The sequence below is a fragment of the Diadema antillarum genome, unplaced genomic scaffold (assembly GCF_040938485.1).
Source record: "Diadema antillarum isolate AM-2024a unplaced genomic scaffold, OU_Dant_1.0 seq00001236_RagTag, whole genome shotgun sequence".
NCBI lineage: Eukaryota > Metazoa > Echinodermata > Echinoidea > Diadematoida > Diadematidae > Diadema > Diadema antillarum.
In genome coordinates, this window is record NW_027272023.1 from 373,280 (window position 1) to 387,500 (window position 14,221).

At 38.5% G+C, this 14,221-nt stretch overlaps 1 protein-coding gene across 1 annotated transcript; it reads left to right on the forward strand.

Annotated features, from left to right (window-relative positions):
• The first annotated feature begins 936 nt into the window (after positions 1 to 936).
• On the forward strand, positions 937 to 14,015 carry LOC139745153 (uncharacterized). The gene is made up of 6 exons (XM_071655569.1): positions 937 to 1,297; positions 1,794 to 1,985; positions 4,042 to 4,371; positions 6,473 to 6,754; positions 7,265 to 7,564; positions 13,921 to 14,015. The coding sequence occupies exons 1-6, from the start codon at positions 937 to 939 to the stop codon at positions 14,013 to 14,015; spliced, it is 1,560 nt and encodes a 519-aa protein (XP_071511670.1).
• The last annotated feature ends 206 nt before the right edge of the window (positions 14,016 to 14,221 follow it).

Here is a 14,221-nt window from a genome sequence, read left to right on the forward strand (position 1 = left end):
ATTTTCAATATAAAGATTAAGCGAGCTGATTTCTGTTTTCACTTTTTTTATTTCATTCCTTCCTTTCACTTGGAGGCCTAGCTGCTAAATTTGCTGTATGGAATGACATTTCAAGTATGGTAACATTATGGTGTACATTTTGCTTTGAATTTTACATAAAATGTAAGAATGACAATAAATAGAGCATTTAGCCCTTGGTATGTTAAATTCATGCAAATAAAAAAAAAGACTTTCAGTCACCCCTCCCACAGGCACGCACACACACACATACACACACACACACACACACACACACACACACACAACCACACACACACACACACAAACGCGTCTATGGTGGAAACCGAGGACCTGTTTTACCCATAAGAATTTTCCCACATAACCGAGGACCTGTGTGTCAGTAGGAATCTTGTGAACCGAGGACTCATTCGTATATTACCATCCAACCGAGGACTTATTACAGTAATGCTATAAATCGAGGACCGACCTACAAACATGTACCCCTACATGGGAAAACATGCAAAAGCAGACAGTTTGGAATGGTCTGCGTACCGACTCGAGGACATCTTCGGTTCTCTGTGTGTCCCCGGTTTAAATGTATAGTTCATATATGTGTCCTCGTTTTGCACTCACACATACACACACACACACACACACACACACACACACTCAAACTCATCATCACACGCCTATAAAACATAATCAAATGCAAGTTGTTTTTTTTTCTCTTGGTTTGTTTGTTTTTGCATTGGTCCATGACGCAAAATGTGTTGGTTTATTGTTTTTTTAATTTCTTGTTGTGTTTTAGGGCTCCAGATACAAGCATATTATTGCTTCTTTGGAGTTGTGGTATATATATTTTGTTGTTGTTGTTGTTGTTGTTGTTGTTGACTCCTATATTGTTTAATACTTTGCCAAAAAAAAGTGAAATGCAAGATGAATGTTTATTCTCCTTTTACAGTCCGTCTTGTCGGTCCTCCCGGGAAGGATGGAGAGGGGCGAGTTGAGATATTCTGCGACGGGGAGTGGGGCACGGTGTGTGACGGAGGGTGGGACATCAGAGAGGCACACGCGGTCTGCAGGCAGCTGGGCTACACGTTAGCCGCATCGGTGCACGTCGGAGCACACTTCGGGGAGGGTACGGGTCCCATCTGGATTGATGACTATACGTACTGCCCCACGGGTAACGAGAGATCCCTTCTGGAGTGCACCCGATGGCCGTGGGGCTGCTTCCCGTCCTACCTCTCAACTTCATGCGGACATGGACAGGACGTTGGAGTTCGTTGCGAGGGTCAACGTATGCTAGTCTCCTTATAGGCTATTTCATTTAATTAATATTATTATTTTTTTTTTTTGGTACGGTTCACATTAATCATTGCATTCATCTATCATATACTTTTAAAGTATATCACCCAATAAGTTACTTAAGAGTCTCATCAAAAGAAAAATCAAATTTCAGGGTTCTTATCAATGAAAAGAGAATAAGAGTAAATTCCTCGACGTGAAGATAAGATGGTGGCTAGCAAAACTTTCTTAACATCACTTCCGACATATACTCTTAAAGCCGAAAAAAAAGTTCATTGTTTAGCCAAACAATCTCGAAGAAAATAAAGTGCTGTGTCAAAGCACATGTGTTCGTTCAATCAAAGTAAACGGAATTGGTTTCAATAGTTGGTACGTCGAGTATTTCGTTCCATCGAAGTTCTTTTTCAAATTTCCAGATGTCCTGTATTGCCAGATTTTTCCATGCATGAAATGAAAAAAAAAAAAAGTCGTCCTGTTTTATTTCCCAGGAAACCAAAGTGTTGTGGATGAGCATTTTGAGAACGTGGCCTACTCCGAAGGCTTTACGTACGGCGTAGATCGTTACTCGTATTACGACATGAAGAGTGAGTTCACCTTTACCCCTACTTCCGCCAGCGATGGTGACATTCTGCAGTGCCACGTTTACGGTGTTGTACGGTCCGTAACTCTTCAAATTCTCGGTGAGTTTCTGTATTTTCATTTGTACGATGAATTAAAACGCAACTCATCGTAATCTGCGAAGTTTCCATCCTACATTCAATGTCTTTGAAAAGAAAATTGCATAATGTAAAATGAATGTCTCAAACTCGTAGAGCTAGCAGTTTGTACTCTGGACCAACAGTCATAACCTTGCAATTTTTTTCTTTTGTTTTTTTTACCCATGACGAATGATGGCGATGAAGAAACTTCTGTGTCATCACCCCCCTGACACACGCACACACACACACACAGAAACACACACACACACACACACAGAAACACACACACACACACACACACACACACGCACACACACATGTATTGATGAATCTCTACGCTTGCACATAACCCGGCATGCTGACGACAGCAAACTACCTTTAGTGTGTTCACAATTCGTTCACATTGTAGGTTATGTGAAAACCTATGTGAACACGCTCGAGTTTAACAATGTGAAGATGATATCACACTGTGGCGTGTGTTCTTTCACAATGAATTCCACTCAGAAATGTACTATTTCACACTGTGAATTGATGAATCACAGTGTGTTGATGAATCACAGTATGTTCACTGTGGTGAAACACCCGAATTTCAGTGTGAAAAAAAATCACTGTATGTTTCACACTGCTTCACATTACGTTTCACACTGTATTTCCAGCATGGAATATCAAAGGGAAAGGTCACCTCTATATCATGTTGCCTTTTATGCAAAAAGAAACATTAAAGAAGTAATCGTGTGAATATTGATAAAAACCATCTGAAACATGATATAGCCATAAATCGGTTCTACTTATATTCGATTTGATGCTTTTTTTTTCTGTTTGACATTGTTCACAAGCACGTTTATTCTCAGGAAATATTATCAACATTGTGCCAATTTGTAGTCAAACAGTAGGCCTAATCATTAAAACATAATGGACCAGATATTTGGAATTCTTTACCCCCTAATTTAAAACAATGTACGTCGTTGAACATTTTCAAACGAGAACTAAAAAACACCCTCATAATCCAGTATACTTCTGACACATAAATATTCATACCACCTGGTCAACAAACACCCTAAACAATGAGTTGACGGCCATAACTGAAGTAACATTCACCTCATCACACTGATACACAAAATAACACTCAACGTACAAACCAAGATTCATCCCAACACAATGCACAACGCACTGCACCGCACGTCCTTCGCACAATTACTTCCCACTCAGTGAGTGGCAAGATTTTCTTTATGTATCTCTTTATTGTGCCCTTCGCACAATTACCCCCCACTCAGTGAGTGGCAAGATTTTCTTTATGTATCTCTTTACCTGGGACCATCTTCCTCGTCAAGCTTGGCTTATGATGATGGTCCCCTGCATTTCATTTTTATTATTTCCTATCATTTCCTATTGCTTCCTTTCATATATGATATTCGTTCTTGAAAAAAAGAAAAAATGTATGTAAGATCCAAACGTTACGAATATTAGCTGTGTAAATGACTATGTAAGTATTTTGTTGATTTGTATTGATTTTGAAATGCAGAAATAAAAACTGAACTGAACTGAACTAATATAACTAAATTGATGAACTTTTTTTTTTACTTGTACACACGTTTAAAAAGTACAATATACAATTGTAAAAGACTACAGCATAATACAAATTTGCAGCTCAGCCTTGCGTATCTGTTGAACAGCTCTCTCTCTATTCAGAGAGTAGAGAAGTGTTACTTTTCTAATTTCCTTTTTTTTCTTCAGGTAGAACATTACTTCAGCCTTTTTTGACACCGTAGAGATGTGTTCAACACCTACATCCAAGAGTGTAGCCAATTCATCATAAACACTCTCCAAACTGTTATGATTCATAATAATTCAGATAATGTTTCAGATGTTTTCCCAAAGTTTTCACTGACCTTCTTCTCTATTTTGTTATTTCTGTGTGTTTTATAAAGCAACAAATGAAAGCGATGAAATTTCCCTGTAACCGAATTTATTCTCTGTCTCAAATGATACTTCAAAGCTTCATTTAAATTTTACAATCCTGTATCCTTCCAACTCCTAGGTGGTCAGCCAGATCCCGTAGTTGTCGCGGTAGCGGCCACCCCAAGACCAGGTCAACCTCCACTACCAAACATTCTATCCATCGAGGCTGTGGAGCTGAGAGGAAGAGATAACATGGTAAATCTCGTCATCTCGTGTCAAGTGAACTTCACCGACCAGCCGTTCCCGTACCTCCACACCTACACCATTGAGGCTGGGAATACCACTCTCTCCTCATCAAGCTCCGGCTCAGCCATCCTCTCGCCACGCCCTAATGAATGTATTAACCTCACATGCTCTTCGACGAACGGAGTTGGTTCGACCTCAGCCTCTCTCTGGCACTGTCCAAAAGGTAATCTCTAATGGCTGCTGTCTACGCTCTTCCAAAGTTGGTACCAATGACGTCAAATCTTGAATATGAATGGGGTAGAGTAAGGGGCATAGCTCTAAAGAGACGGAAAACAAATGAACGGTTGGGTTATGAATATTTATAATCAAGCATGCCTACATACACACAAACACACACACACACACACGCACGCACGCACGCATGCATGCACACACTTGTCCTTTCTCCTTTATATGTGATTCAACGTGATTATTCAGCTGCACACTTTGATTTGATTTAGAGCGTAATCACTTCTTCTTTTTTTTTTAAGGTGATGGCTAGTAATTGATCTGTGGGAATCAGTGGATATGCTGGGGATGATTGTTCCAATCCTTGTGTGATTCATTTAAGAGTACATTATATATCTATTGTTGTGTGAAAATTATTTGCTTCAAAACGGTCTAATGTTCAAGTTATGTGCAAGTTCAAGTTATGTGCAGTTTAATGCCTCGTCACTGTACAGGCATGCTAACATTTAACTGCACATTACTTGAATACGAGAAAATTCTGAAGCAAATAATTTTCACACAGCAATAGATATACAATATACTCTTAAATGAATCCCACAAACATTTAAACCATCATTCTCCAGCATTCCCACTGATTCCCACTGATCAATTACTCGCCATCCCCTTTAAATGTTTTTATCGTCTTTATCCGTCTTCACATAGACTAGAAGATCAAACTATTTTGACATTGAGCTACCATACCCATTGTTTGTTGTCGCCCGATAAGTATATTTCTGATTTCATGTCATTTACATTACAAACGATTAAACACAAAACAAAAACAAAACAAAAACAAAACGAAATCATGTCATTGAATTTACCATCCCCTTCGTAGCATCACAGAATATTTAGAAGATATTTATGAATTTGGCATTTCCTCTTGATTGCTGCAATCTCCTGGCGTATTATTATATCATCTTTTAATGAGTTAATATGCGAAGACCACTAAACTCTGCTGCTGGAAATGCATTTATGTCATGTGAAAGGAATCGTACTACACTCATCTTGAAAAGCTTGTGTTGGCTACCGGTCAGAGAGCGTTTTGAAATCGAAATCGAATTTGAAGTCATGCTCGACACCGCTCTAGTTGCAAGACTAAGTTTGGAGACGAAGAACGCATTTCACCTTTCGTTGAATTACTAGCTGTATTTCACCCAAAATTTTTTAATGAAATACTCGAATTGCTTTAGAATAATTAAGCGAAGAATTCAATATTATAAACATGTATTTCTATTTTCTTCTTGACGCGCAATTGAAATGAAATGAAAATATTTTTCTATAATGCGCACATTTGGGCATGTTAGTTTTCTATCTTTTAATCTGTGATATTTTGATCTTTCAAATAAAGTACTTGGCTAAAGCGGGTTCCAGCGTGCTTTTAAACTTGTCAGTTTTTCACTGCATTTTGTTTCGCTGCTCCAATTCAAGGTACACAAATTCATTGTTGTCATCACATTGAAAGAGATAGCGAATTGCAGTTTGGGCAAGTCCTTCCTGATGTGAGAGCGCTAGTTGGTGCTCACTTTTGTCAAAGCACCTGATTTCCACCTGTAGTTAAGCGCATAACTTCTCGGCGGTGCCGCGCATGACTTCAAAGGAGAGCAGGAGTTGTCTCTCCTTCTCTAGAACCCCCCCTGGTTTAAGTCTCTTTTCTGAAAACATTGTATTCCTTCAAAGCTCATCTAAAGAACGGTCTTTTTCACAAAATTATACACTGTATAGGTTTGTAATGTTGTCTGTAGTATAATACCATATTCATATTCCTTCCAATCCTGCTTTCCAATGTGCCTCGCCGGGTATAGTTTGGCTAGATAGAAGATGTGCTATATATGCATTGTATTATTGTCTTTTCGATATCATTATTGTTATTATCATCACTATCATTATCATTATCATCAATGAATTTCAAGAAATTCGAAAGAGTTCAAGGCAAAGGAAGTGTTTTTGTATCATCAATTTAACCTTTTAAAGCAGATAACTCTCTAAAACACATATGATTTCAACGAAATATTGATGATGTTATGACAATGAATTACGTTACAATTACAACATCACAGATCCTCCTCCTAATGACATCATATCGGTGACAATTCAGTCTCACGGGGAGGAAGACGGGAAGGACATATTTATGGTCACGTGCCACGTGGACCCAGACGACCAGCCTTCCCCGCCAATACACACATACAAGATAGCAGTTGATGACATGTTGGTCTCGATATCACCTCTTCCCAACGTGACCCTTAACCTGCGACCTACAACATGCATCAATGTTGTCTGCACTGGTTTGAATGACTACGGGAAAACGACAAAGAGGGAGAGCTATTGTTCCACACCTGCAGGTACGAAATCATCTTAAATCTTCCCCACGCAATCTTCCTTTTAGTCTTTATTTTCTTTAAAAAAGACTCTTGCTATTCCACTCTGCCATTGTCTTCCTTTTTCTGATGGCGATAAAAAAAGGAAAAATATCAATGTACAAAGTAACTATTTCTTTTTCTTAGCATTGACATCTTTACCGTATTTATTAGAGCCATTTGTCTATATGGCTATTTTCTTCTTTGCCAATGCATATTCAATGTATATGTATAATTATGCAAAACCAATTGTATTGAATATAAACACACTCACCTATCAATTGTCTATTTTGTCTATTTTTTCAGCGTAATAACGCAGGAGTAGTCATTAATATTCTTAATAGTATTTATACCAATATCTTTATACAACCAAATGCATGTAGGACTAATAACATTCTTGCAGTTATGTTATTGAGTTGGTTTAGGTTGGTAGCCCATCAAGTCATTAATTCATTCATTCATTTACTCATTCAGTAATTCAAACATTCATTTCAGAGGAGGGCCCTCAAACACCAGAGAGTAATATCCTCGAAGTTCGAACAAGAGAGATCAAGGAAGAGGGGGACACTGTGACCCTGGTCATCACCTGTCACGTAGACCTCTCCGATCAGCCCTTCCCTCATCTCCACACCTACAGCATAGGGGTCGACAACCGCACGCTGTCGACGTCGAGTTGTGCCTCGGCAATCCTCTCACCGCTCGCCTATGGATGCTTCAACATCACGTGCTCAGCGACCAACGGGTACGGGGAGACGATTACGTGGTTGCTACACTGTCATGAGGAAAGCCTTGCAGGTAAGTGAGGCAATATGTGCTTCTGATAGTGTATAACAGTGTCGATCAGTGATTGTTATAACGATTACAACTGTACCCCATAAATGCTGATTCAGTAACATCTTACAGTTTGAACGAAGTTTTAATTGGAGTAATGTTCTTTTATACTATTTTTCATCAACGGTTTCTTAAAAGGATCGTTTAAGTTTGGTTGGGTTGGGGAATGAAGATTTTAACTTTTTGGGATTACTAAAAAAAAACCACTTAAAAAACACAAATATCAAGGCACATACAATTCAGAATAGAATTCAAACTTTTATCAAAAGAGAATCGGTTTTAATTATATCAGTCACTAAAAACAAAGTGAAACAGATTAGCTGGATAGGGCCTAACCAAGGGTGTGTCCCACTTTTTTTTTTTAACGTTTTTGTTGTTGCATATCTCAGCGGTTTCAAACCCGATTTCCGATGAAGAGAAAAAGGGAGGAAGTCGTCGGTAAGACATTATTATAAACTTTATTATGATCACGCAATTGTGGATAAATTACAAAGTGTAGTTCTAACTTCGTTATAACTGCAAATCAAACATGAAATAGCGGCTTTCTGCTGTTGAAAAAGAACGCACTATGATTCCTTATTTGTCTCCCTTTCTCTAGGTCCGATAGCCCGTCCCCTGCAAAGGGTCTTGCAAAGTTCGTCGACCACGTACGTTCTTCTCGTCGTCAACTTCTCCCTCCTAATCGTCACATGTCTCACCGTCCTAATGAAGAGAAAGAGCCCTTACTAATAGCTGGTTGACATTGAAACCATGGTAGCTCATAAGATATTAACACATCAGACGTGGGAAAATGCTTGAGTGAGTAAACGTTTGAAAAACTGTTGAAGGAGTTCTGTACATGTATTATAATTATGATCAAGGAGACGGACTGTGGCTAAGTATTATCAACTTGTCAGCCAGCTAAATACTTATTGGTGACAAACTCTTGTGACGATTTGTAAAATCAAAATTAATCACCTTTCTTTTCCTTAATCAGCTTGTTAGTTTCTTCATTCCTGTTTTGTTTTGATTTGCTTGTTTTGTTTCGTTATATTTCGTTATGTTTTGTTTTGTTTTGCTTGTTTTGTACTATTAAATAGTCAAATTTTGATGTACTTTCTACAATAATGCAAAGGCTTGACAGCAGTAACAATGTATGGAATTCACGCACATAGAAAGAATGCGCCTGTGTATACCAGCAGACTGGATGATCGTCAATTATTGGAGAAGTATATAGGCACATGAGTATACATAATTACAAGTTTCAAAACTTTTGTATAGTTCTCCTATTGATATAGTCCAACATTGGGACTTATTGAAAACTCTGTTGCTATCAGTTGGAGGAGTTGGAAGTAATATACATATAATACACAGGTGAGAGTGCGTTAGTGGAGATGTAGCGCACTCGAGGGTATTTACAATTGTGAAACATGCACGAGGCGAAGCCGAGTGCATGTTGCACTACATTGTAAATACCCGAGAGTGAGCTGCATCTCCACTATTAAACGTCACGAACTCAAACCTGTGTATTATTTGATTTATAAAATGGGTCGAAAACTAACAGCATTTTTCATGTACCTTTGTGAGTCAATACCAGTCAGTTACATGTAGCACTCGCTCAATCGCTCAAAAGTCAAGATGTCCGAAGATGTTCGTCCCAAACATTTACGCACGTCGCACTCGGAAATCCCGCACATATAAGTACTGTACGTATAAGCGTCCTATACGTACGCCACATGTTATGCACAAGAAAGGCTGGCTGGCAGCCCGAACTAGAAGTTGTTTACAGGATTGACAGCGCGTATAGTAGCGCGCAACGCACTTGTAACAACTGATTGAGTGTGCACTGCTAGTGTAAACACTGTGACGTCAGTGACTTTACGCTTTTTTTGCACGGCCGTGCAATAGTAAGAAATCATGCACGCACACGTGACTCATTTCAGCGCTTCCAATTGGCTACATTCTTGAACCCATTTTATAACATAAGATAACATGAATAATCAATACATAGCAGGTGCTTATCTCAGTTGATATTAAAAAAACAACAACATCATGTATCGGTACGAATGATCTTCTTTTAAGCTCGAGCGCAAAGTGAACTGTATATAGCGGTTGGCATTCGATGACGGTCACGTAGCAGGCAACCAAGGCAGCCCAATGATTTGTAACAAATAAAAAAATGATGGTGCTATACGTGTTGGGTCGTTAATCGAATCGAGTTTAACGACATGTTAAAAAATACTACAGCAATTTTAGTTTCTGTTTTGCTCGAACTTCCTGCTTTTTTTTTCTGCTTTGCTGGTAGTGCGGTAGTTCAGGGGCTAGGATCTTCTTCATGTTTGGAAACGACGTTGCAATCCCAATACTGGTTAATTATGCATTTTTCTCAATATTCCCGGTTTAAGTTCAATATCAAAGTGCCCTTTTCTTTTATCACGTGTAAGTACACTGGTTATTAGGAAGTTCATGTCACCAGTTTTGTTGAGCTCAAACTTATGATCTGTCGTCACGTCTGTAGTCCAAGGGTGGAACGTGATGGCACATAGACTGCAGTACTTGCCACAGAGCTTGACGTCACAAATGGTACTGCTTGGATATTAACTTGAATGAGGAACTTTAGGTGAAATGTTAAGATAAACAAGAGTGTTTTGTACAAATATGAAGTGTTCAAACACTTTTGGGTACATGATACTTATTTAGAGGTCGACAGCTTTGTTGCACTTTCTTCATTACATGCTTATTGAGGGTGGATAAAACGTGTTGCCTGTACTTTTTAGGTAATCATGATTGCAAGGAGGAAATACATATACGTGATTTGTTGTAGGTACAGAACTTAAAGGGATGATATAGTATCGGTGGAGATGAGGACTCAGCCTTTCACTTTTTGCGTGATGTCTAGAAGCCACATTGTGAAGTGTTGAAGGGCATACAATTCTAAGCTTAGATATCCAAAAACACAGGAAAACAAATCAGTCCTAATAAAACAGGGGTCCCACCTTTTACTAGAATCGCTTTGTTTTTGCTATTTCAGCCATTTCAAAACCAACCTTTTGTCAAACAAAGTTCGAATTTCTCATAGAATGGTTATGCTCTTTCATATAAATTTTCATTAGATAATTTTCATTATCTCAAGAAATGTTGGAAACCTAAAGCTCCATTTCAACAAAAACGGTAATAGTCTTTTAAAAAAAGCATTTTGTTTAAAATCGGCTCATTAAGGGCTAAGAATGCTTTCTGACGATCTTCACGCAAATTTTTGAAATACATGTATACAGGTCAGAGAAACTGGTGTTTTGCATAGTTTTGTGGTCCCATCTGTTTTCTGTGTAAAGTTTCTTTCATCTGTTTGAATAACCGTGGATAGTACAATGTATGTGGAAAGCATGCATAGAAACAAAGCAGTATTGGTAGCTTTTATATTCTGTAATAATCTTGAAAGCATCCGAGTCAGTGAGTGTATCTGGGTTTCTCGGAGGACGACCGCAATAATAAAATGAACACAGTGAATTACGTTGGAAATCAAAATCACGTCATCCGACTCTTTTATTTGAGCTTTGTTGGTGCAATGTGGGATTTTGTGCTCCGGGATGGTACTACAAACTCAAAGAGAGGGTTCTTTTCGGAAGAAAAAAAAAGGAGGAAGAAAAGCAAATCCCTTCACAATTTCCTGTCCAATTTCCTATATTCTAATTAAATGTTAATTTCTAAATGAAAATTGTAATGAAATTGGAGTGAATTTTGAGTGAAAATGAATACTGAAAATTCACTCCAATTGCACTCTTTTTTTTGTATTCACTCCTTCTAGAGTGAATATTTTCATTCGTTTTTTTTAGAGATTACAATTTTATACATAAGCATTGTGTATCGTACCATCAGATACCAAAATGTTACGGTACATTTTGTTACCTGCACATTTAGGTAAATTTACCAAAATGTGCATGACATTGATGGCTCATTTTGGTAACTTTCTGCTCCTCCACAGTCATCACAAAAACAAATTGCAAGTGCAGTTGGTTTTTGTCCACAGCGAATAAGTTCGGTAGCCTATGGGGATGATGATACGGCGTGTTTGTGTGTGTGAGTGCGTGTGTTTTTGTGTATGTGTGCTCGTTGGCTTCCTCTCTGTCATTTCTTGGCCGATTATGTTTCTGATTGCTCTGACTCTGACCTATTTCCCGGGGGGGGGGGGGGGTGGGAGGGGATAGGGCTCCCAGGGGAGCAGTATGCCCAATATAAAGAACCTTAGGATCCAACCTCCTTAAACTTTCACCCCTGTCTAGGGTCCCAATGGGGCCATCTTGGAAGTTGGCATGAACAAACTACAGCTAGTCTCAGAAAAAACGAAACCGAGTTTCCTTGCATTTTTTGGGATCATTTTCATGTATTTGTTTTATGAGATATGCATGAATGGAAAGATTTATTTCTCTTCTTTCATTTGATGAACAACTCATTGTTCATAATTCATGCATGACTGAGTTAGAACAATAGAAACTAATACTACTAAATTTTCATTTGCACGAGCAAATGCCGACTTTGGATGAGTTTCTTTAGGCTTTTTCGGCTATCCTTTGTAAAAAATAAAATCATGGCCTTAGTATCCATTCTTTTACCTTTCAAATGACATCTCATGCGTAAAAAAATGATCTACGCCTGCTCGAGGAAACCTGATTATAAAATATGATTCCATTTTACTCAGAAAGATGGATAGTAATATTATTAAGGAGTCAGTTAGCTTTCCCGACGCCTGCCCGACTTGGCAGATTACAATGGCCTTCATGCTTCAATGAATTTACACAAACATGAAGAGAGGGGTTAAAAGGGAATGTTAGAGACGGTTCGGAATAGGGTCGTAAATTAGCGCATGATCCAACCACAGAGCAAGGGTGTTCATCAGCGGAATGTGAATGGGGATCCCGGGGAGAAAAGTAATTGAAAAAAGCCTTTCGAGCCCCCCCCCCCCCCCCCCACCTCCACACACACACACACACAAAACAGAAGACGACCCTGCACTTGTACCTTTGAAATGTACAAAGCAAGTTCAGTGATAAATAAAGTGAAGAACCCTCTCTTTCTGCTTCCCCTCCCCCTTCAAAAACTGTCACTGATGAAGGACTAACCACGCGTGAGGGAAATGTAGAGAGGAATGAAAACAGTAAAACAAATTTGAGGTATAAAATCATCAAAATGCGTATCATTGTTTTACAATTTCATGTAGCCATTGGACTGCGTGCAGCCTGAGAATACTCACGATATTAGTCTCTAATTATTAGTTATGTCTCATGGCTTGTTCTAAATGAATGACAACAAAGGGATGTCCGTCTCATACAGCATCCTCTGTAAATATCCCCCCCCCAAAAAAAAAAAATCACTGTAGCACTGCGGATATTTTGTGTGAATTCAATGGTGCAGATGAGCCCATTGTCTAATGCTATGTCAGGAGAGCTGAATGCTTCTTTTCTTCGACTATCCGTCATGGCAGAAATGAAGCATGCTTTCATCCAGATTTTTCTCAAGCATGCGTTATTCATATTTGACGCGTAAGGTCTCATATGAAAGAAGAAAATATGAATATTTGTGTTAAGAACTTTATTTTTCGAAACCGTAACGCTAAAAGTCTGAAAAATTCACTTAAAGTCACCATTTGCGCGAGCAAATGAAAATTTGTTAGCACCACTTTTCATTGTTCTAACTCAGTCATGCATGAACGATGAACATTAATCTGTACATCAAATGAAAGAAGAAAAGTTTATCTTTCCATTGATGTATAGCTCGTAAAGGAAATATATGATTTCGATAGTAGAAAAGTTGCATGGAAACCCGGTTTCCTTTTTTTTCTGGGACACGCTGTATATTCTTTACATAATAAAGTTATCTTCATACAGCATACCTACACTGTATTGCTCTTTCAGAGCTCTATGCAAGCCTCAAATACGTGCAGCTGGAACTTCCCATATCATTAAACCTATCTGCAAGAATATAAAAAAACCTGTAAAAAAATTGTGAAAATTCCCTGATCACTACCAAATTTAAATCATCTTTTCCTTGTGTCACTGTAAATTTTTCTCGCAAGTTTCATCCAAAATGTCCACAACTTTTTTTGAGTTATTTTGCACACAGCCCAAAAACAAAACAAAACAAAACAAAACAACAACAACAGACCAAAACAAATAAACAAACCAACGCCGATGAAAACATAATTTCCTTTTTTTTTTTCTTTTTTGGGTGAAGGTGATAATGGATCTGAAATGTCGGAAAAAGCACGGCCTATCGTTTCATATCAATTGTACTTTGCTACTATAGGTGGTCCTATTGCTTCTCCTCACTGTAACTTCCTCCAACAGTTGTCGATCACGTACTCGTTCTTCTCGTCCTTCTCTTCAGCCTCTCCATCGTCACCTGCGTCAACGTGGTCACGAGCAGAAAGTGCGTCTACTGAAGGCTGGTGTGTAAAATTAAGTTCATGGAGCTTCAAAGCAGAGGCTGTTGACTTCATTAAAAACAATACATTTTGTACTCATTTTCCAACTACAAAACCGTGTGTTGAATTTGAATGAATACAAATCATTTGTGTTGTGCTCTTTTAAACTTAAGTGTGTGTGTGTGTGTGTGTGTGTGTGTGTGTGTGTGTGTGTGAATGTGTGC